Below are 21,527 nucleotides of genomic sequence, written 5' to 3'. Positions count from 1 at the left end.
TTTATTTTGGTGGAGGAACGATGCCACAAAACTCCACTGAATACTGCAACTAAATTTGGAATACCGCACAAATCTTTATTTGATCACCCTTAATTGGCTTTGATTTTCTTTGGGTCAGGGTCATTACAAAATGCGTTGGCACGTAGCCACTGTCAGATTGTGGTGCAGGAAAGACAAGGGGTCAAAAGCCAGTTGGGATGTAGCAGCAGGAAAAAGCACAGTATGGTCTCAGTGGTCCAGATGCACATTATGTGCAGGATATACTGTACAGAGTGGGCCTCTCTTAGAAGAGCAAATAAACTGCACAAAAAACCCAGCTGAGCCTGGGAATGTGTTTTTCCTTGTAGATGTTCACACACAGAAAATGTAGTAAATTACTGCTGCATTATTCTCCTACAGATGCATCTCTTACGGACAGTTGCTTTCGACAAATTGAGTAAGATGAAACAAATGTGGCTTACCAGACTATTTGCTCTCAGGTGCAAAAATGCGATACTGCAGCTGAAAAATACATCTGAGCAACACAGTTCTTGAGAATCTCACAACACAGTCTGCAGCCACTGATGCCTTACAGATTGGTCCCACCACTTGAGGAAATGGCTCAATACAGAAGCTGGCAATCTCTTATTTCTGAAGAAATTTTAAAGCTTTTCAGTTTTACTGGAAATCAACAAAGACGATTAGAGGAGGAAACCCACAAAAAAGCCCTTGAGACAGACTGAAACTGTCAAACTAAGAGCATGAATTATGTGCATTGGTCTACAAGAAAACATCTCAACATCCTCTCTTTTTTCTCACTGTCATCGCATAGTAATTTCCTTTGACACACTTTGCTGGGAAAACATACCGTAGTTTGTCTTGTGTCATACGATCCCTTCAATTTGAACTCATAAGGTCTCATTTCAAGTAGTTGACGTCATGTTTAAAATGTAACTAAACCCTCAGACCACTTTTTCAGCCGAAAACCAACGTATATGGGCTTTTAGTAGTGTTGTTTATTGGTCACATCCAAATCTTTACATTCTATTGAAAAGTATTTGAATTGAACTTGTGTTATATAATGATGCCCTCTTCTCATTGAAACCTGACAGTTGTAATTGACTTTGGCTATTGGCTGCTCTGGAGGCAGGTGACGTATATTGTGGCAGCTTTAGTCATCAACCCACTCCCCAGTATGAACTGTAACTTGGGCAGCAACATATTTGGTGTTGCAAATTAAGAGAACATAATTAATGCATGTCACGACGCTGCAGGTATTCAAAGGTTTCTACATATAAAATTAAATACTACATCAGTGAATCCAATAGACCAATGATGATGCAGCGTTTAGAAAAAGTGAAAGGTGGAAAAAACAAGGAGCAACTTTGAGGCAGCAGGGTAGAATAAAACTATAGTCAAGAATTAGCTCTGTATAGAGAGCAGAGCTGTGATATGTAGGGATGGACATGTTAGGAGTTAGAAGGTGTGGCAGGGAGAGGAGGATGTGGAGGAAGGGACAGGGCAAGGACAGGAAGAGGTGCGGAGAGGAATGTGTTGGGGCTAGACAGACAGCAGGATATGGCCATACTGACCGCACTTTCCCATAGGAGCACATTTTATAGTTTGAACGAGAGGTCCAGGATTGTGCAGTAAAATCCAAGCACTCTCAAGACAAAAATGTCCAGACTCTCAAAGCCTTCATCATCACATTTAACTTTTCTTTTTTTTGCAATAAATGCAATTCCTTTATACACACAGTAATCAGCGTATATTGACACTTTGTTTATCTTACCATCTATTCATATTAAACAGTATAATATGCAACATTTTCCTAAAAAAACAATGTATAGACTCATAAACATAATCCCGTTCAGTCATCACTTATGACTGACTAGAAGCATGTGGTGGTGGCTGCCCTCAACTGTATTTTCTTATTTTTCCAATTATTTTGCTGTGCTCAAGATGCTTTACCAACCCAGAATGCTGGGTACTGGTATTTTATTTGTAAATGTTGGTTTAATTTTTGGGATGATTTCAAAGACATTTCAAATAAGTTACCTGTTAATTATCACCTACTTACCATGAAATTGGAGACCTGGAAAATTAAATATTGCCATTTTTAAAAAAATAATTTTTCTATTCTTTAAAGCTACAACATGGAACTTTCATATTGTGTTGATTTTGGAGGCCCTTGTGGACAAATAACCACATAATATAACATCAAAAACAAAATTATCTAAATAAAAATCTCTTCCTGCTTCCTTTTAACTGGCCAATGTACTCCTCAATGCTACTCTGCCTGGGAAAATGTAAATACAGGCTCATTTAGAGGCATTAGTATTAAATTGAGACTGTTTCATAACCAGTTATAAACTTCTTCTTGCATGTTTAAGCAAATTTAATTAATAAAAACACATCAAAACATTTGAAAATTCAGTATTTATCTAAAAGTATATCCAAATTCCTAACCTTGGGTGATTAAAATTCAGCATTTTCCAAACTATCAAGACTGTATATGAATCCTGAAAGTAGAAGGAGGTTAGATCAAGATGTAAAAGATTTTTTGCTTGTATAAGACGTATCAAATGTGTAAGACTTTGACTTTTTACTATTTCACACTAATGAAGCTCAGCGTAAGTTCAATCAGGAAGACCTTCTATTACACTGCCTTCATTCACAACTTTCCTTCACGCCGTCTCTCTCCTCCTATTCCCTCTAATCAGCTGATTGTGGGCGTTCACCTTCCTCTTTACTATCCAATCAGATTTTGCCACGGTCGCGGTAGCCAGTCAATTTGCTGCTGCCAAATTTTAAATCGCCTCTGTCTTTGCTCCATCAGTTGTCATCCAGTCAGTCGCGCGACCCTCCTCCACCCCTCTCTCCTCCAGTCACTGGACCCAGGTAGCAGAAGATGTTCACCTCGATCCTCCCTGACGCCCTCTCCTCCAGACTTCAGGTCCGGGCAGCAGGAGCCCGAAGCCACGTCACCTCACCAGTCTCTGCTTTGCACCTCATCACCACCACCACCACCAGTGTCTAGACCCCGGTGGGGGGGTTCTCTTCACTACAGCGTCATCACCCCCATTTATATATGTGCATATTGTTTCACCACAATGGGGTCTAACCACCAAAGACTTATCATGTTTCATATCTCATGCACGTTACAATAAACCATTTTCTTTTACTCTTAGTCTCTTCTGATTGAAATGCCACCATACTAACTTGGTCTTTGCTCTCTGTGACACCAGCTGTGGTTTCCTCTGCAGCCGGAAAGCCCTTCAGATGAACTGTTTGCAGAGTGTTACTGCACGCTGCAGATCAGCTGGGTGGTCAAAACATAATTGACTCAGGCAGTGGCGATGAATCATGGTGATCAGAGCGTTATCACTAATCAGTCCCTTTGGCCGCATGAATGTTGCTCTGGGCTCTTTGACAAACAAAGCCTCAAAAAGACGTCATGAAAGGGAATGAGATGATTAAAAGAGGCGGAGAGATAAAGGATGTAATTGAAAAGAGACGGGAGTTGGTGAGAAGTTCTCACTGTGGTTTCCTGTTTTACAATGCAGAAGAAAGCACAAAGTGTAACTAGGTTAACATCAAGCAAACTAAAGAGTAGAACATGATGTAAGTGGTAAATGTGCTACATGCGTGGGAGAACTTCGTTGTGAATTTGCATCAACATAAAACTAACAGAACACTGTGTTCAATGACGCATGAGAAATACTCATATGGTTTCACCTGAATATTTAGCCTGGTGAACTCTGCGGTAAGGACTTTAAAAAGGGACCCGTGTGTTCTGTAGGTTGCTGTTATTGTTAGAAGATTTAAGACCAATATGTTCTGAACTGTGATGTTATTATACTGTGTAGAACAAACTTTAAATTCTAACAAAGTTAGGATGCTGTGTTATATGTAAATAAAAACGGAATAAATTCCAAATAATTTCCAACTTGTATTCACTTGAATACAGAAACTTTGTTGCCGTTTGTAAATATACACTCATTCTGAATTTGATGCATGCAACATGTTGTAAATAAGCTGGGACGGGGGCAACAAAAGACTGGGAAAGTGGAGGAATGCTTAAAAAAAACAGCTGTTTGGGACATGAGTTTGGTAAGTGCTGACTGATGTGACCAGGAGAGATGAAATACAAGGTGGAACTTTACCAGCAAGGGCTTTGTAGATCAATAAATACCAGTGCCTGTTACATCTCTTTAAGAGAGAGGACCAAAGGTTTGAGGGTAGAAGATGTAGCATGCATATACATCACCATAATCTAAACCAACAGAAATACCACTCCAATAATATTTTTTTTGCACAGCAGGGGGAAGGGAAGAGGAAGCTGGCTCTATTTCTGTACAGGCGACCGATCTTCTGCTGCAACTTAGATATAACAGTGTCAACATGTTTGAAATTAAGTCTTTCATCAAGCCAGGTGTCCATCTAGAGCAGAGATATGAAGATTGTCAGTGTCTATAATACTGGCTCAAGAAAACAACATAAACTTTGCTTTATGTGCATTCAAAACTAATTTTAGATCTAAAAGCACACTTTACTTTAAAGGAGGCAGTTTCCTAACGGCTAACTGAAGGGAATCTGCAAATATAATAATATCGTCCGCATAAAAGTGGACATGACAGCCAGATAAGGATGAGTTTATGTCACTGATGTGAATAGAAAACCCAGTATGGAGCCTTGTTGCACATCGGCCCATTTTAACACATTGTTGGTATTTAATCTCACACTATTGCTGTTTGCCATAACTTCAGATAACACCAAATACTTAAAAAAAAAAAAAAAGGTCTGCCCAAAGGTATTTATTTGTGTCTGATTCTGGGAAAGAGAGAAACGTAGTAAAAATTCCCCATAACTCTATTTCTGGACTTTCTCCCTTACAAAATCACACACATTTAGGCTTTTTCATGTGATGTTCTTTTGATAACTAATGTAGTGAAGGAGGACTTGGACACAGAGAACAAAGAAGGTTCAGACTTGAGTCTTGATTTTAGACATTTCTTATTTGATTCATTGCAGGGCTGTACAGACCGTGTAAATTGTACAAAAGTGCAAATGTTTTCTCAGTGCAGAATGATCAAAATAAAAACTTGAGTCTGAACCTTCTTTGTTCTCTGTTGGCGAGTCCTTCACTGCATATGTGACTTTTTCCCACACCAGAGAAGAAGACCAAGAACAGTTTTTCAGTGTATATAGCTCAGTCCTTGTGAGTCACTCTTTTCAGTCCCTCCAGGATTTTGTGGGATTTTTTTGGTATTGTTGCAGCTGAAAATGGCTGATTTCACAAGAGCTTTTCTGACATATTGTGCTGCATGATTTTTTTCAATAACTCAGTAGTGGATAGTAGTGAACCATCATTCTCGAGGAAGAAATGTGATCGGAAAACAGTGATAGGTAAAAAACTGGTAAAATCAAATCGTAAAAAAACAACAGTAGAACTCACGGCTAAGTTTAATAGTGAAAGACAAAGCATTTCCGCACACACAATGTGAAGAGAAGTCAAGGGATTGGGACTAAACAGCTGTGTAGCCTTAAAAAAACAGCTTATCAGTGAGGCTAATCAGAAAAATAGGATTCAATTTACTAGGAAGCATAAAGATTGGCCTCTGGAGCAACGGAAAAAGGTCATGTCATCTGATGAGTCCAGATTTACCCAGTTGGTCAGGTGGAGATTCAGCAATGTTATGTGCCCAAAAAATGAGGTCAGCTCACCACCTGAATATAATGGATGACCAGGTTTTTCCATCAATGGATTTTTTCCTCCCTGATGGCACGGCCATATTCCAAGATGACAATGCCAGGATTTGTCGGGCTCAAATTGTGAAAGAGTGGTTCAGGGAGCGTGAGGCATCATTTTCACACATGGATTGGCCGCCACAGAGTCCAGACCTTAACCCCATTGAGACTCTTTGGGGATGTGCTGGAGAAGACTTCATGCAGTGGTCCGACTCTCCCATCATCAATACAAGATCTTGGTGAAAAATGAATGCAGCTCTTGACAGAAATAAATGCTGTGTCATTGCATAAGCTTATCGAAACAATGCCATGGTGAATGTGTGCCGTAACCAAAGCCAAAGGTGGTTCAACAAAATATTAGTCTTTTTTCTGTCCCTCCCACTTTGAAAACCCCCATCCTAACATATCTAGGCTTGCGTCAAATCCTCAAAAATCAAATTACGCTAACTAAGTTTTCTACATACAAAACAGAGGGCTTCTGTGTGGTTCAGTAGAGTCACTTCAACTCAGTTTAAGCTGAAGTTAAAAGGTTGGTTATATATAGTTTACTCTACTAATCACATCAAGTAAGAGGCAGAACTCATATTATAGCTCCTCTAACCTGGATTCAACATGCAACATGAAGGGTTTAATGTGGTTCTCACATTGTCTTATCTGACTTCACCACAATGTCAACCCAACCTCACCTGAGTTATTTTAGTTGCTTTAACCGTCACTGTAAGCAGAAATGCACAGGTATTTTTCTACTGCAGTGTTTTATGAAAGCCTGTGAGAATGCAGCATGTTTGGGCTTTCAGGTTGCAGACTGTTGCTGTCGTGTTTTCACTTACAGCAGAAGAGCCACTTCCTACCTACCAAAAACAGAAGTCAGTGGTTTTGTACAGCCGCTCTCATGTGTGAATGTGAGGTGGGGTGGGGAAGTTCTGAAAACAGCTCAGAAAGCCTCCCTGAATAAACAAAGGTTAAAAAACTAATGTTTCCCAGAGGGCACCGGGGGCTGCCGAGCTGTCAGTACGCTGCAGACATGCGATATACACTAAAAGCCATTCCTTGTCCTCTGATAGGCTACTGTCCTGCTGTGATGTCATGGGTTTGCTTATAAAAAGGGTGACGGGCTCAGCTGCTTCAAAAGGGCAAGTGTGGCTGAGGGCTGGAAGAGTGTGTTTATACATGAGCGTGGACTGGAAAGAGAGAGCCGAGTGTGTGTGCGCGCGTGTGTGTGTGTGACACACAAAACCAGACAGTCACAGCTCAGCAGAAAAAGAAGAGGTAGAAGAGGCACCAAAAAGCTGCTGACAAACACATTATAATGATCCTTTGTGTTGTGGATGTAAAAGCGAGTGGATTACTATCAAATCACTGGATTGTAAAGCAGAGCACAGAGCCTGGAGGTAGGACAACTAACTGTACACATGCTTCATGCACACACTATTACAACATTATTTTTATGTTAGAATTATATTCTTAAATTTTCATTAGTTGGTAAGTGATGTGTGTATGAATATAGATGTGTATTCATGCAGTTATAAGTATTCTGTTGCTCATAATCATGACTACCAGCTTTGATAGCAGATGGTTTCTAACATGGTTGCAGTGTGGTAATGAAAGAAATGTAGTCATTAACTTGGGATTAAGGTTGTTAATTTTGTGCATTTTTCTGAACCAATAGTTGAAAATGCTAACAACTGATCAATCAGTTAATCATTAATAATTAATATGATATAAAACACACATTTTTCTTTTTTCCACTTAAGTTTCCTGATGCAACAGATGGCTCTGCCAGACAAAACAATAACAAATGAGACACAGCTACTCACTGAACTATCGATTAATTATTGATTAATACATTTTTAATTGATTAAATTCTAAATGGTGATTAATTGATAATGACTAATCATTACCTTCCCTCCCTGGGATTGCTTTTAGATAACCCAGAAGAGTGGTTAAATAATAACGTAATAACAGTGAGATTAGGAACATAAATGATTATAAACAACTTGAAATTAAGGCTGCAACTAAGAATTGTTTTCGTTATTGATTAATGTGATGATTATTTTCATAATTAGCTGCTTAATTGCATCGTCTAGAAAAGGGGGGGGGGGGGGGGGGGGTGGGGGGGAGATTTAAGAAGCTGGAATCAGTAACTGGTCAACACTGGTGGATACCATCCATAAAAGAAGTCATTCAGTATCATATATTTCGATTATTGTTCTGCAGGAGTATTTTATAATGTCATGTTTTATTGATCATGGTGCATAGCCTTAATGTAAAGCTTCATTTGTGGACCTCAGGGAGAGAAGCTGCTGCAGAGCTGAATGAGAAATTCAATAAACTAAACTGAGACTGTGTTCTAGTGAGTGCATGCATACACTGTAAAAAAAAAAAAAAAAAAAAAAAAAAAAAGGAGGTTATTATACCTTAAATATTTGGAGTTACTGTTGCATGTATTCTTGGATTACAGTTAAATGTAAGTTCTTTATTAATCTAACTAAATTTTTTTTAGTAAATGTAACTCAGTATTTTCATTCAACCCTCTCATTTGAAAAAGTGAACAGAATATAATGTTAAGTATAAAAAATATGTCCAGTAAAGTTCCTGTTATTTGAAAATTATGAGTTTAATAAACACAAAAGAAAAAAAAATTATAATATTATTATTATATTTAAGTGAGAAGACATTTTAAAGAAATTTTTACTACTTACAAACAATTTGAGCATTTGGTTTTACAGTGTACACATATATTAAAAACATCCGCTCATGATGACAGCATGGATAAGAGCTATTTTATTTACGTGTTGACTGGTTCACACATTTCAGAAATATTTGTTTTTTTGTGCTAAATTAAATGTTTAAGGAGGAGCTCAGTGCAGGAGTCAATAGTCTTCACACTGTAAAAAGTTTCAGATGTGTCAAAGTAGATAAACGTCCATGCTGACCTAAGTTGAGATATGATGACAAATTTGAACCGTTTCCCCTAGATGATCAGAGTCAACCTTTGCAAATACATTTTCTGCACGTGTGAAGAAACTGATATATTTAAAAAGCATCACTCCTATTCTCGTCTCTGTACTCAAACAGCTGCCACAGGAATAAGACCTCTGACCAAACCTAATTCAGCAGAAATAAGTCAGATTCTTCCGTCAGTGTGAGGGTGTCTCTCAGACTTAGTGAATCCAAACTAGCTTTCATCTCTAACATATATGGTTTATTTTGTCAGGACATTAAAATGTTTTATGACTCTGTGTGTGCTTTTCACAAAGTGTACAAAGACATCCCTCTTCCCTCACAGTTTGGACAGCTATCATCAGTTTATTCAACTAAGCCCTGGAAAAGCTGGGTGTTTCTGTGTGTATTTTTGTGTTAATGCACACTGTGTGTTTGTGCATGTACTATTGTGTGCATTTTTGTGTGTTTGAGAGCTCAGCGTAATTACCACCGCTAAGCTATCTCTCCCTAAATATTAGGATATTTATGTCTCAGTAAATCTTTTGTGTTTGGTTATTGGCCGCAGAGTGCTGGTCAAGTTTCTTTGTATGTGTGTGTGACTGTTTAAACAGCTCACGCAGGATCGAGCAGAGAGGTTTTGCAAGGTTGACTCTGCATTAGTGCAGGTAGACGCCCAGATTATTGATCTGATCAGTGGGAGTGAGCAGTCACTGGGTACCATTAAATGGTTATTGGTCTAAAGGGTTGCAGGGTGAAACATGTGCACTGAACATCTTACAAACATTAAGAAAAGAATTCATCATTCCTTTGGTTATATATACATAGACAATAAAAATGCATGGAATATATCATGCAGGAATATAGCGGAATCAACGTACACCTTATTCAGATGGTGTGCACTTGCATGTGAACATGTCTGCAAGCTAAGGATCAACAGTGAAGATTTAGTCTAAAAACATGGAATAAATTATGTCTGTCAAGTCAGCTTGGCATGTTGGAGTTTTAAGAAACTTGAATTACACCTGATGAGCACTACAAAGGTATTTTATGTTTCTTTTTTTTCCCAATAGTTTTTTTTCATTCACTTAAATCATTTTGGAGATTCTGCAGCATTGTTCTCCTGTGAAAAACAGTGCTTTGTGGCCTAAAGAAAAATTAAACGTGACCTTTGGTGTGCAGCTGAGTAGACTGTGACTGAATTTTCATTTTTCGGTGAACTATTCCTTAAATATGAAGCTTATTTGACTAGAAAAGTGTATTTATTTTGAATCATTACAAAACAACCTCAACTTGTCCTTTTAAATTCAGTCAGTTGGACAGCCTGGACTCTAACTTTTAAATTTAAAACAAGTAGTTTATTTTTACAGTGTGTGTCTGTGTGTATTCAACTGAAATAATGTTCTGAGCAATGAGCAGTAATGAAAGATTGATTTTTAAAATGAGTCTGCAGTTAACTTTGCAGCAGATCCATCATCTCTGGAGACTCTGACACCTCTATATTCTCTGAATATAAATATGTTTAGTTTAGTCAGTAAGACTGACAGAATACTAACACTGATAATAAATGTGCTGTTTTATACAGTAATGTCATAACACAGCAATTATTTGTTTAGGTGCAGCATATGATTGTCATAAAAAAATAACCTTCTCATCATCCACCCTGGCATTTTGAAATGCATCCCAGTGCCCAACACATACTCACTGACCCTTGGAGAACTGGGCAAACACTTGTGAATCAATGCATCTCTCTTTACCGCTGACATTAACATGTGTTGCGAGTGTTTGGATTATGTTGGAATAACGCCAACATACATATTAATCCAAGTGCACATGCACACAGAAGATCCAGTTAGCCAAACAACCTCTGCAGAGGTGCATTAAAAAAACATAAACCGCAAATGTTGTTCCCTTTCAGTTGGGCATAAAAGAGCAAATCACACGTAAAAAACAGCTCCACCTGTGAAGCAAACAGGTAGAATGCAACTCAAACTGTAGACCTTTTTCACAGCAGCCATTTTGACATGAACTATAGAAAACATGGGTGTTACCACTGATATTAACTAAGTTCAGCCCAGTTTAGGTCAAACACAGTCACGGTGCTGCCTGGTGCATGTTGGTTCACTGGAAAGTCTCTGTATTTGCCCTAATATTTCAGAGTAATAGAAAAAAAAAAGAAAAGAAAAATATAGAAATAGATCTTACTGTAGGATGATTTATAATCCTAAATGACGGCAATGACTGAGTTTAGCCTTCTTCTCCTCAAAAAAACATCTGCACTGTATCCACAGTAGCCTTGATGCCCTGCTTGCACTGCCCCAGCTGATTTAGCTGTTTTTCTCCTCTGCCTCTTTCCTGTTCACATGGTTTCCTTTTGTTGAGATTCTAATTGGGCAACATGAAGTGAAATGCTGCGCACATAACCAGTGATGACCTGGATTTCGACCCTGGTATGAATCGATGGAAAGCTGGGCTATTTAAGTGAGGTGACTCACGGCAGAGACAGAGTGCTCAGGATGAGGGCAGGAAAGTGACTATGTAAATATGGACAGACGTGAAGAAGTGATATAAACTTTCTTTGATCATTAAGCCTGATGTTACTTTACTGTTCTCTGGTTTACACTGCAGACTGGAGTCTCTGTTGAAAGAAACAAACCGACACTCTTCTTTTTATTGCGTGACTGGATATGCTGTCTCACTCTATGGAAGCCTGTTACCACCAAAGTGATGAATAAAAAAATTCGTAAGTCATTATAATAAGAAATTATCTCATAGAAACAAGTTATTATCTGAATGAGAATCTCAAAATAACTACTTATATCAAAATAAGGAGAAACTTTCTCATTATTATTCACTATTTTTGAGAAAGTTTCATTATTTTAAGATACTAACTGCTTATATATCACACACTACTGACATCATTAAGTATACATTGATATCTGACTGACTTTCAGTGCCCCTGTTTTTTGCCTTAATAAATCACATTGATGTATTTAATAAAATAAATTCATCCTTCACCATTTAGTTAAATTCATTACATCATTTCTGTGGACTTAAAATCATTGTTTTTATTTGATGGCCCTGCTGCCTTAGCACTTTGCCTTAATTCCCTCAAAAAATTGACAACAGGCCAGGTGGCCTTTCCTCTAAAATGATAAAACTCCCAGCTTGCTTCACAGTACTTTCAGTACCATGCCCCGACTGTCGGAACAGACAGAGTAGTAAACAAGGATCACCAGGCGTCTGCTGTCAGTCGGGGCATTGCTGCAAAAACCTTTCATGCTCAACCTGTCTTGATGAAACTTAAGTACATGTTGCCTAATGCCTCATGCAAATCACTATCAAAATTACTGATAAAAATACATATGATATATAAAAAAAAGGAGACAGCTGAGTAGCTTTGTGCTGCTGCATTCACAACTAACACGTATTCTTCTCCCTGCAGCATACAGCATGTACAGAGCACCCACAGCAATGAGGTGCAGTGAGACAGTTAATGCACTGCTTGGTCTTGCCTTGTCAGTGCTGTTGCTCTTTTGCAAACACCACGTGTACATGCTGCTGTAGCTCAAATAGCATTTCACAAGCCCCAACGCTCTCCAAACATCCATCCACAGCTGTAGGCTTGGTGTACGCTTGCAGGCAGTGATTTGGTCAGAGCCAGGAGGGGAAACGTAAACTCTTTAGACACTATATTTAATATAGTAACTTGATGATACTTGAAGTCTGGCTGAGGATGTTTCAATGATCATAAAAATTGCAAAAATATTCCCCAGAAACATAACAACTGTAAATTGACTGAAAATAGTAGTAAGTAAAAGTTGCAAGTATGGACGTGAGAAACGTACGTGCTTTTATATCACAGGAAGACACAATGCTGATGTCACATATTGTATATTAGACTTATTCAACAGGCTGTCTGTCAGACAGGCATGTGTGTGATATGATAAATAAATCCAAGGTACATGTCTCTGAGCCACTCTGTAACATCTGAACCGTACACTGAATGATCTAAATCAATATTGGCTGCAATAAGAATCACACCTGCTTCACACCAGCGATTGGGCCGGTGGGCCACAGAGAAACTCTCATGTTAGCTAAGCTAACAACAAGCCTGAAAGTGTCTCTCTGGAGGCTACGTAAGGTATAATGTACAACGAGCTGGTCAATAATGACACACTCACTGTACATTATAATGCCTATTACATGGTTACTTACAAAAAAGCAATAATTTACCATGACATATGAATTTTAAAGAGTTTTTATTGATTTAAAAATGATTTTATTGTTCCTGCAAAGTCTCCATAGCAACAGTCTGTTCTTCATAGCAATAGTCGAATACAATGTTGTAACTGGCCAACCAGAACTGAGTATTTTACAAAGCCATAGAGATGCAGCCAAAAGACATGAAGTTGATTGCGAAAATCACAAATTTCAGGACTGACAAGTGTTTATTTACTTTGCCAGCCGCAACAAGTAATTAACCATAGCGTTTACTGTGGAATGGATTCTTTACTGTGATGAAAGAATAGTGTGACTGTTTTCTGAATCACATACTAATGTACTATTCATACTAAGTCAGACGTGAAATTGAGTATGTGGTGCATTCAAACTGGATTTTGTGCACGTAAGAAGTTCCGAGATGTAAAACAGTTTGCCAAGAATTCCTCAGTATGCACCATGAGCTCACTGCACACGCTCAACCACCCATAATGCATTGCGTCTCTTTAGAATGTCTAAAGACGGACTGTGAGGCAGACGGATGTAGCACCGCACCGTAGTTATATTTACAATTTTTGTATGCTATTACATCATGGAATTCAAGTCTGAGTATTTTTCAGGTGGGAAATCACCTGCGTAAATATATATATATATTTACTATAATATTGATAGTTTTGTGAAATTGATGGTGAATTGAAAATGTGCTCCAACGTTTTTGGAGTTGAGAAATTCAGCAAGCGCCTGCAGGGGTATCCAGCTGGCCAGTCTGCTCACAGAGCCCTGCAGCCAGCACAGCAGACAACTTAGGCAACATTTCTATCTGTATTAGATTTATTCTGTTTAGTTAAGCACTGCTTTATATAAACTTTATACGATAATCTGCCATAAAGTGATTGTCTGCCAAAAACTGATTGTTTTTCCCAGTTTATATACAGTACGTCTACAGTACAGCTGCTTTATTTGGATCACACGCTCATATCGTGCACATACACAAACTTGTGTGGTAATAAAGTGTTTGTGAAACTAAATAATCAAAATCGTGTCCAAAGAAGTCTTGTTAATTAGGCATGATATTTTTATGTTTATAGGCAATATTATAGTATTATTTACAATGTTGATATCAGTTTGGTATGTTGAATATCCTTGTTTAGGACGATATTTGGAAATTAGACTGTAATTAACATGATTATAACGTTAAAGGCTATATAATACAGAAATGGTCTTTATTTTAATTATCTTTGTGACTCTGCATTATTTGACCTGTTGTGAACACGCAGCAGGTCAAATAACACGAGTAGGTCAAAGGTGGTTATAATCAGGTGGTATAGTCAGGTGGTTATAATCCATTGCATGCAATGGATTATAACCACCCAAATCCTTTATTTTGACCAGTTTAAATATCTTTAAAGCAGGCAGTCACTTCAGCGACCTACTCCTCTGCCTCTCAGTAAAGTATAATGTCTATTATTGTCCAGTCATATCAATCTTAATATTCATTTGACCTTAATTGTAAACATTGTAAAAAGTGTATTTCAGTAGTAGTTAAGGTAATATATCCTATTCAGCTTTCTGTTTCAGGGATGACAGTCTATTTTTGCAGATTATAACAATTCATTATCTATCCTTATTTCAGTAAAAGCACGTCACACATCTTTCTAAGATTTTTCCTCTTGCAGTTAAGCTGTCCTTTTCTCTTGACTTGAAAAGAATTTAATTCTAATGTAAGATTAAATTATTTGTGATCAATTGAATCAGCTAAATTGTTTTTCTGAGCTCACTGATCCAAACCAGCTGCAGCTGATTAGTCAGCCTAACATTACCAATTACATTAATCATATTATTTAACTAAACACTTTAACACACTTAGGGTCATGAGAAAAACATTTTTTCTTGAAACCATTTCATTAAACTATACTTTTAAGGAGCAGTACCTTTTAACTTTATGTAAAGCAAATAATTGAGTTGAATAATTGCGAACTTTTAAATTGACTTTTCTTAAATTTAAGTTGCATTATTAAGTATCTCAGACTTAAAGCGACTGTGTTCATCTGACTTGTTAATTGTTTTGAAGAAGTTTAATTCATTTGTTTGTTACAAATTTAAGCATTTTTTTTAAAGTTTATCCAACAAGTCTTCTTTTTCCAGTGTAGGAAGTATGCACACTCTTATAAATTATCTAGTTATCTTTATCTAGAACCCACCAAAGGGAGTTCCACCAAGAGTCTTTTCATATTATAGTAAAAAGAACAACTGATGAGTCCCTGAAGGATATCAACAATCCTGCAGGAACTCTTCCTATCAAAAGGTTCTATGGATGAAAGGGTTCTTAATGGGACTGTCAGACTTACAAAGAACCCTGGGGAACCCTTTCCTATAAACAGCGTTCTTCAGAAGCAAATGTCTCTGGGTAGAACCTCAGCCCTTTAGGAGGAACCCCTTTGAAACCCTTATTTTTAAGAGTGCAACGCGTACTGATTGAGTATGTAGCCTGCAGTATGTGAAGTATGTGATTCCAGTGTGAAGAGACACTACAAGTCAAACCTTAGTGAGTTTTCTGCCAGATTTCCAAAGAGCTCAGCGGAATAAACCTATTAATATTATACTGTATACAGAGTTATTTGTGGCCATTAATTGACAAAGTATTCTGTGTGGCCCACAAACCCTCAGAGATGTTCCTGTTTGGCTCACTTGCTGTTGAAGATGAACAACCTCGGAGTATATGTATATGCTAACACCGGGGGAGAGTGACTCAGAGACGTGCAGACCGCTGAACTTAATGAACTCATGATAACACTCGGGGACATGTAACTTCCTCTGTGAAAGAAAAAAAAATGTTCTACAAGAAAGCAGGCAGGTAAAGAGTCACTAATCTTTCTTCATCTGAACATATTTCTCAAATTTAGATACAATTCAGCAGTTTCTTCAACGGAGAGATCACAAGTTCATAATGAGCACCCCCAACCTGGGGCCATTTGGTCTTAAGGGCCCCCGGATCTGTCCTGAAAACAAGGGGAAACATAGCAAAATAAGATTCTGGGGCTTGCTGTCATCATATTTTCAAATATAACCTATAACATCCCCAAAACGACAAAACGGTTACTGTCCACTTGACAAATTCTCATCAAAAATGATTGTTTCCCAGCACCTGATGGTGAATATCAATGCATTACTTGTATGTAGAAAATCTATAGTTTATAAGTGTCAATTTGGGACCCTGATGAAATTGACACTTGCTGTGGTGAAAAACAAAAAAAAAAATGCTCCTCAAAAAATATTTTATGTTGAATATTCACAGATAGCTTCAAACCAAAACACTCAAGCAGTGCACAGAAACAGGCTGGCATGACCACCTAACTTACCTTATTAACTGTATACGCATCATTTTCCTAGAAACAAAAAGGGTTTTTTTGGCCCATGGGACCAAACAACCCCAAATTGGAGGCGCACATCATGAACTTGCGGTGACACAAGATATAGGCTAACAGGATATAATAGGCAAAAAAACGGTGGCAGAAAACATCCTGAGGGGCGGACATAGGTCTCAGTCCATTTAGATCCATATCACTTACGCTTTTATTTAAGCTGACACATTGCAATGTTTCATGTTCAGGAAAACCTCATCTCTTCATTGATTTGGACAGTAACCTGAGGTGATGTGGGCACTGTCTCAAGCAAACCAGCAAGCAGATACATGCAGGAACTCATTAAAATCAGCTGGTAAAACACCTCCTGCTGCTGAAGAGGTGCTCTGCCTGGAAATCTCTTGAACTGGACCCCACTCTGGAGCTGTCTAAGTCGGTTATTAACGAAGCTGTGTTGTTCTCTGTGTTCTGATTGTAGATCATGGCAAATGAGAGTGCTGTCTCAGCACTGGCGAACCAGTCAGAGTACAGCAACTTCTCTCAGAGCTCTGATGGGCCAGCAAATTACAGTGATGCAGAGCTTGTGCTGCTGGGTGCTGCAATGGCTGTTCTGGTTCTGGCCATAGTCTTTGGTAAGTTACACAACATTTCATCATTTCAACCGACCCTTTGCAAAGATCTGCCCTCCTTAGTTACTGTTGCTATGCCTGTCAAACTTTCCATTCTCACACTGCACATGTGTACTTTACAGTGACAACGGTGGCAGATTTAGTATTTAAATTGGCAGTAATTTGTGAAACTGTTTAAATGTTTTATGGTCATGACACACACACAGACAGTCTGGCTTAAGATAATGTTACTGCAGGTAGTAAGCTAGTTAGCTAGACATGCTAACATTTGCAGCTCATGTTTGAGCAGGTAAAGACAGTTCAGTCGATTGCCCACGTTTGCTCTTGTGTTTTAGGTTTTTGAAAGACTACAAAAAAAGATGCCACCCTCCAAATGCATAGAAAGACATAAAGTATCTGCTTTAACACATAGAGAAATACAAAGCTTGACAGGTCTGCTATGGTTGCTAATCTATTGTTGAACAGTTGTTATTAATATTATTTTACAACATTCAAATGTGTCTTTGAGTTACATTACTCTTTCTTCTGTCCAGGTAATGTGCTGGTCATTACAGCCCTCCTGCGGTTCCAGCGGCTCCAGACCGTTACCAACCTCTTCATCGCCTCGCTGGCTATTGCTGACCTCATCATGGGTTTGGTTGTGGTCCCGTTTGGCTCTAGCCACATCCTGCTGGGAGACTGGCGGTTTGGAAACTTCATGTGTGATTTCTGGACAGCAACTGATGTACTGTGTGTGACGGCCAGTATAGAAACGCTGTGTGTGATTGCTCTGGACCGCTACCTCGCCATCACCTCTCCACTCCGCTACCCAACGCTACTTACCAGGTACAGTATAACCAAAAACATTTTGGTCCCTGGCAGTTGAAGTAGAATAATTTTCAATACTTTAAATCAAAAGTGATTCTTTCCCAATACATAATAGCACAAAATCAAATTTGTTTGATTTTTCACTTTTCAGTTTCAGCTAAATGCTAAATGAACTCAACCTTTCTCAGGTAAATAATGAGGAATATTGTTGCTGCACCATTCCTTACATGTACAAACTTTCCAGCAGCATAGTCACACCCCAAACAGAAATGTCCCAGCAGGTGTTTTATATCTACTGTCAAAGGCAAAATCTGTCGTTACATCATTTTCTGGGGTGTGGCCAGAGGTTAATCATGCTGGAAAATTAGAATCTATATTGCATTAACTTTCCACTCTATTACTGAGTGTGGCTATATCTTTCTAAAATATATCGGCCTGAAAATAGTAGCCATTTAGTTTTCTCTGTAGAGGATTTTTAAAGCATTTTTCAAAGGATCTGTTCTAACAGAAGCCCATCTCTATTATTAACTTAAAGGGAAAATGCACCGATTTTACACATCAAAGTCAGATCTTGAGTATATGCATATGTGATTAATATGGGGTGGGTTCTGTGCGACGACTGACAGAGGAGTGTCACCAGTCCAGTTTTGAAAAGTCATGTCACAAGTGTCACTGTTCTGATTGGTTGGAAGGCCTGTCCAAATGCACCCTGACAGCATGTCCGTCCGATGCCTCAGACTCCTGAAACTCAGGCTAGGCAGTGATGATTAATATGAATTCTGCACCTCAAATGTTTTCATAAACATATTTTAGCGTATGGATGAGCTGTAGCTTAATATGAGAAAGATTGCAACCAGATGGTTGCCATTTTGTGCCCCGCTTGGAAACAGACTAAGCAATGCTACGTCACACATTGTGTTGCTTTGTTTGATTGTTTAGTGGCTCCAGACTAATTCTAGTGATGCCAGGCTTGTTCTTCTGCATCTGCTACATCCAGAACTGATTCCTAATTGATCTTGCACAAGGCTGAATCAAATACACCAATTTATTTTAGGCTGTGGTCAAGGCATAAAAAGAGGTTTGTTATTGGTCCATGTTCTACAGCACTATTATTATTCTTTTGGGCAGCCAGCATACAGTAATAGATAATCAGCACAGTATCTCTCACCTCTCACCTGTTTACAATATTCCTCACCTGCGTGCTCTCTCTTGTCTTTTCTTCTGCTCCCCAGGGGTCGGGCCTTCGCAGTGGTCCTCGTGGTTTGGGCAGTGGCCTCCCTCATCTCCTTCCTGCCCATCCATCTGAAGCTATGGGTGTCAGACGCCCCGGAAGCTCAGCAGTGTTTGCTTGACGAGCGCTGCTGTGAATTCAACACCAGCAGAGCGTACGCGGTGTCTTCCTCCATTGTGTCGTTCTACCTGCCGCTGGTGGTGATGATTTTCCTGTACAGCCGGGTCTTCCAGGAGGCTCAGAAACAGCTGGAGAAGATCAGAGGGAGGGAGAGGCACTTCTATAACTTACATTACACTGCACAGCTGACTCCCAGTGATAGTCCTGCAATGAATAAACTCAGGACAGGAACTGAGGTGGGAGAACAAGCAGGGGAGGACAGACTAAACATGCAGAGCACAGGAGACACTGGTAAGGAGGAGAAGTTAGGAGAGAGCAGAGCGAGGACAGAAAAGGGGGAAGGAAAATACTCTGCCACAAAGCGTCTTAAGTTCTGTCTTAAGGAGCACAAGGCTGTGAAAACTCTAGGGATCATAATGGGGACCTTCACGCTGTGTTGGCTGCCCTTCTTCATCCTCAACATCCTCATGGCCTTCTTAAATCTGCGTGACATTAACTTGGTCTTCAGACTCCTCAACTGGCTTGGATACTCAAACTCGGCCTTCAACCCGCTCATCTACTGCCGCAGCCCCGACTTCAGACACTCTTTCCAGGAGATACTCTGTCTGAGGGGCAAAGGGGGCAGCTGGGGAGCGAGGAGAGGATGGGGTTGGTGCAGGGGGAGGGATTGTTACTCCAAGCCCTCAGATAGGACGACGTGTAACTCAGATCTGAATGGTATGAGGGGGCTGAACGTTCAGGAGAGGTCAGGGTGGAAGGGCAGTTTGGAGAGCTCTATTCGAGACAGCTCGCTAACTCTGGCTCCTCCACCTTCCTGCTGTGAGCAGGTTTTAGAAGTAGCCCCTGGTTCCCTGACAAACTGGCAGGCTAACAGTTCTGCCAAAGGGAGCTTTAAGGAAAATCTGGCCTCAATTGCTTGACCAATTAGCACATTAGACTTTACATTGTGTGTGCAGTAAACATCAGTTTGATGAAGCTCAAAATGTTTGTTTTTGGTTGAGGATGACTCAAGTTTTTGGTCTGTTTTGAAGCTTGTATTGTTGTTTTCTACAGATCTATACTACTAATATCGTAGTAGGTGTGTCATCACTGTTCCTCGTTGCTGCTGCAGTTTTCTTGATTACAATGTAAATCACAAACCATGCTCAGAAGTATGTGTCAGCTTTAGAAGGATAGTTTGAATTATTTGAAGTGGGGTTGTATAAGATACTTATCAATAGTAAGTAACGGTCGGTCGTAGTGGTCAACACAGCCCCAGTTTGGAGAGGCAGCCCATCCAAGGTAGGACTAGTGCGCCTGTATTCCACCTCGCCGTCTTTATAAAAGTTACAGAAGCAGAATGAGGGGAAAAATTACAGGTCTGATACACCAACGAAGGTAGTAACAGCGCCAAATCGACATCTGTGTAAAAGGATGAGCTGATAAGAGGGGACAGGACAATGTTGTGTTACACATTCGCTGCTGTTTGTGATAAATTATGCATATGCATATACATATTTGTCAGCTGTGTTTAAGCAGAGAGTGAGAAAGACGAGTGGAAACTTTCTCCAACACTGAGACAGTGCTGCGTGCACTAAGCAGACACACACACGTACACTGGAGAAATACCCACAGATCATCACATAAAGCGATCTTTTAACATAACTGTTGCAGAAAAAGCGGCGAAGACGTTAAAAGCTTATGTTATAAATTCATGATTGTTATCAGCTCCCTTTAGATTAGAAAAGAGCATATGAGCAGAAAAAGAAGGCGATGTATTGGCGAGCCTGTGCTTTTGTGGGCTCTCTGCATAAAAAGTGCTAGAGAGGAGTACTGCTGTGGACTGGAGCAGAAGCAATTTAAGCATCGGTGTCAGTGTATTCTACATTTAGAATATTTTTCCTGCTTTAGCTTGCCATCAGACAGCCTTTTCTGAGGGGAAACTGTCATTATATAAGCCAAATATTGCTCTGTCCAAAGCCACCAGACTCTTATTGATTTGCAGAACATGGGATCAGTTAGTTTGAGTCATTCTGTCATTTCAGTAACCCAAACTAACACTTTTAAATGCGCAATAACACAAACTAACTAACAGATTGAGGAAGTGGTAATCCAGAAACTCCCATGTTCTGTGAGTTGTGCCAAAGGAGTCTGGTGGCTTCGGCTTATATTGCGGTGGTTTACAGTCAGACAAGGGCATCTGATAGCAAGATAAAGTGGTGAACGTATTCTAAATAGATCATACACTTGAGCTGATGCTTAAATTGTTGTTGCCCTCGACCATGATAGTACATTTCTTAGATTCCATTCTCTTAGTGCTCTCTACCTCTCAGAAACTGGCAGGGTACCCATACAACTCCACTTATAATCCAAACTATCCCTTTAATAGAGGTCTGACTTAAACCTAAATTTTCCACTGACAACAACACAATGAAAAAGTGTACAAACTATACAGCCTAAAATAATGGTAATCAGACAACAAGCACATAAAAAAAACTGCAAAAG

The 21,527-nt window shown here is 39.2% G+C and overlaps 1 protein-coding gene across 1 annotated transcript; it reads left to right on the top strand.

Annotated features, from left to right (window-relative positions):
- Positions 1-6,665: 6,665 nt before the first annotated feature.
- Positions 6,666-21,009, top strand: adrb2b (adrenoceptor beta 2, surface b). The gene is made up of 4 exons (XM_084730328.1): positions 6,666-7,121; positions 16,735-16,888; positions 17,419-17,710; positions 18,925-21,009. Exons 2-4 carry the CDS (start codon positions 16,738-16,740, stop codon positions 19,961-19,963), a joined length of 1,482 nt encoding a protein of 493 aa, XP_084586454.1. The 5' UTR covers positions 6,666-7,121; positions 16,735-16,737; the 3' UTR covers positions 19,964-21,009.
- Positions 21,010-21,527: the final 518 nt, after the last annotated feature.

This window comes from Lutjanus erythropterus, chromosome 11 (assembly GCF_056507025.1).
Source record: "Lutjanus erythropterus isolate fLutEry1 chromosome 11, fLutEry1.hap2, whole genome shotgun sequence".
NCBI lineage: Eukaryota > Metazoa > Chordata > Actinopteri > Lutjaniformes > Lutjanidae > Lutjanus > Lutjanus erythropterus.
This window is presented reverse-complemented; position numbering and strand designations above follow the sequence as displayed.

Coding starts and splice junctions, on each gene's coding strand:
- adrb2b (XM_084730328.1), top strand. CDS start 16,738: ATGGCAAATGAGAGTGCTGTCTCAGCACTGGCGAACCAGTCAGAGTAC. Junction 16,889..17,418: donor GGTTCTGGCCATAGTCTTTG/GTAAGTTACACA, acceptor TCTTCTGTCCAG/GTAATGTGCTGGTCATTACA. Junction 17,711..18,924: donor TACCCAACGCTACTTACCAG/GTACAGTATAAC, acceptor TCTGCTCCCCAG/GGGTCGGGCCTTCGCAGTGG.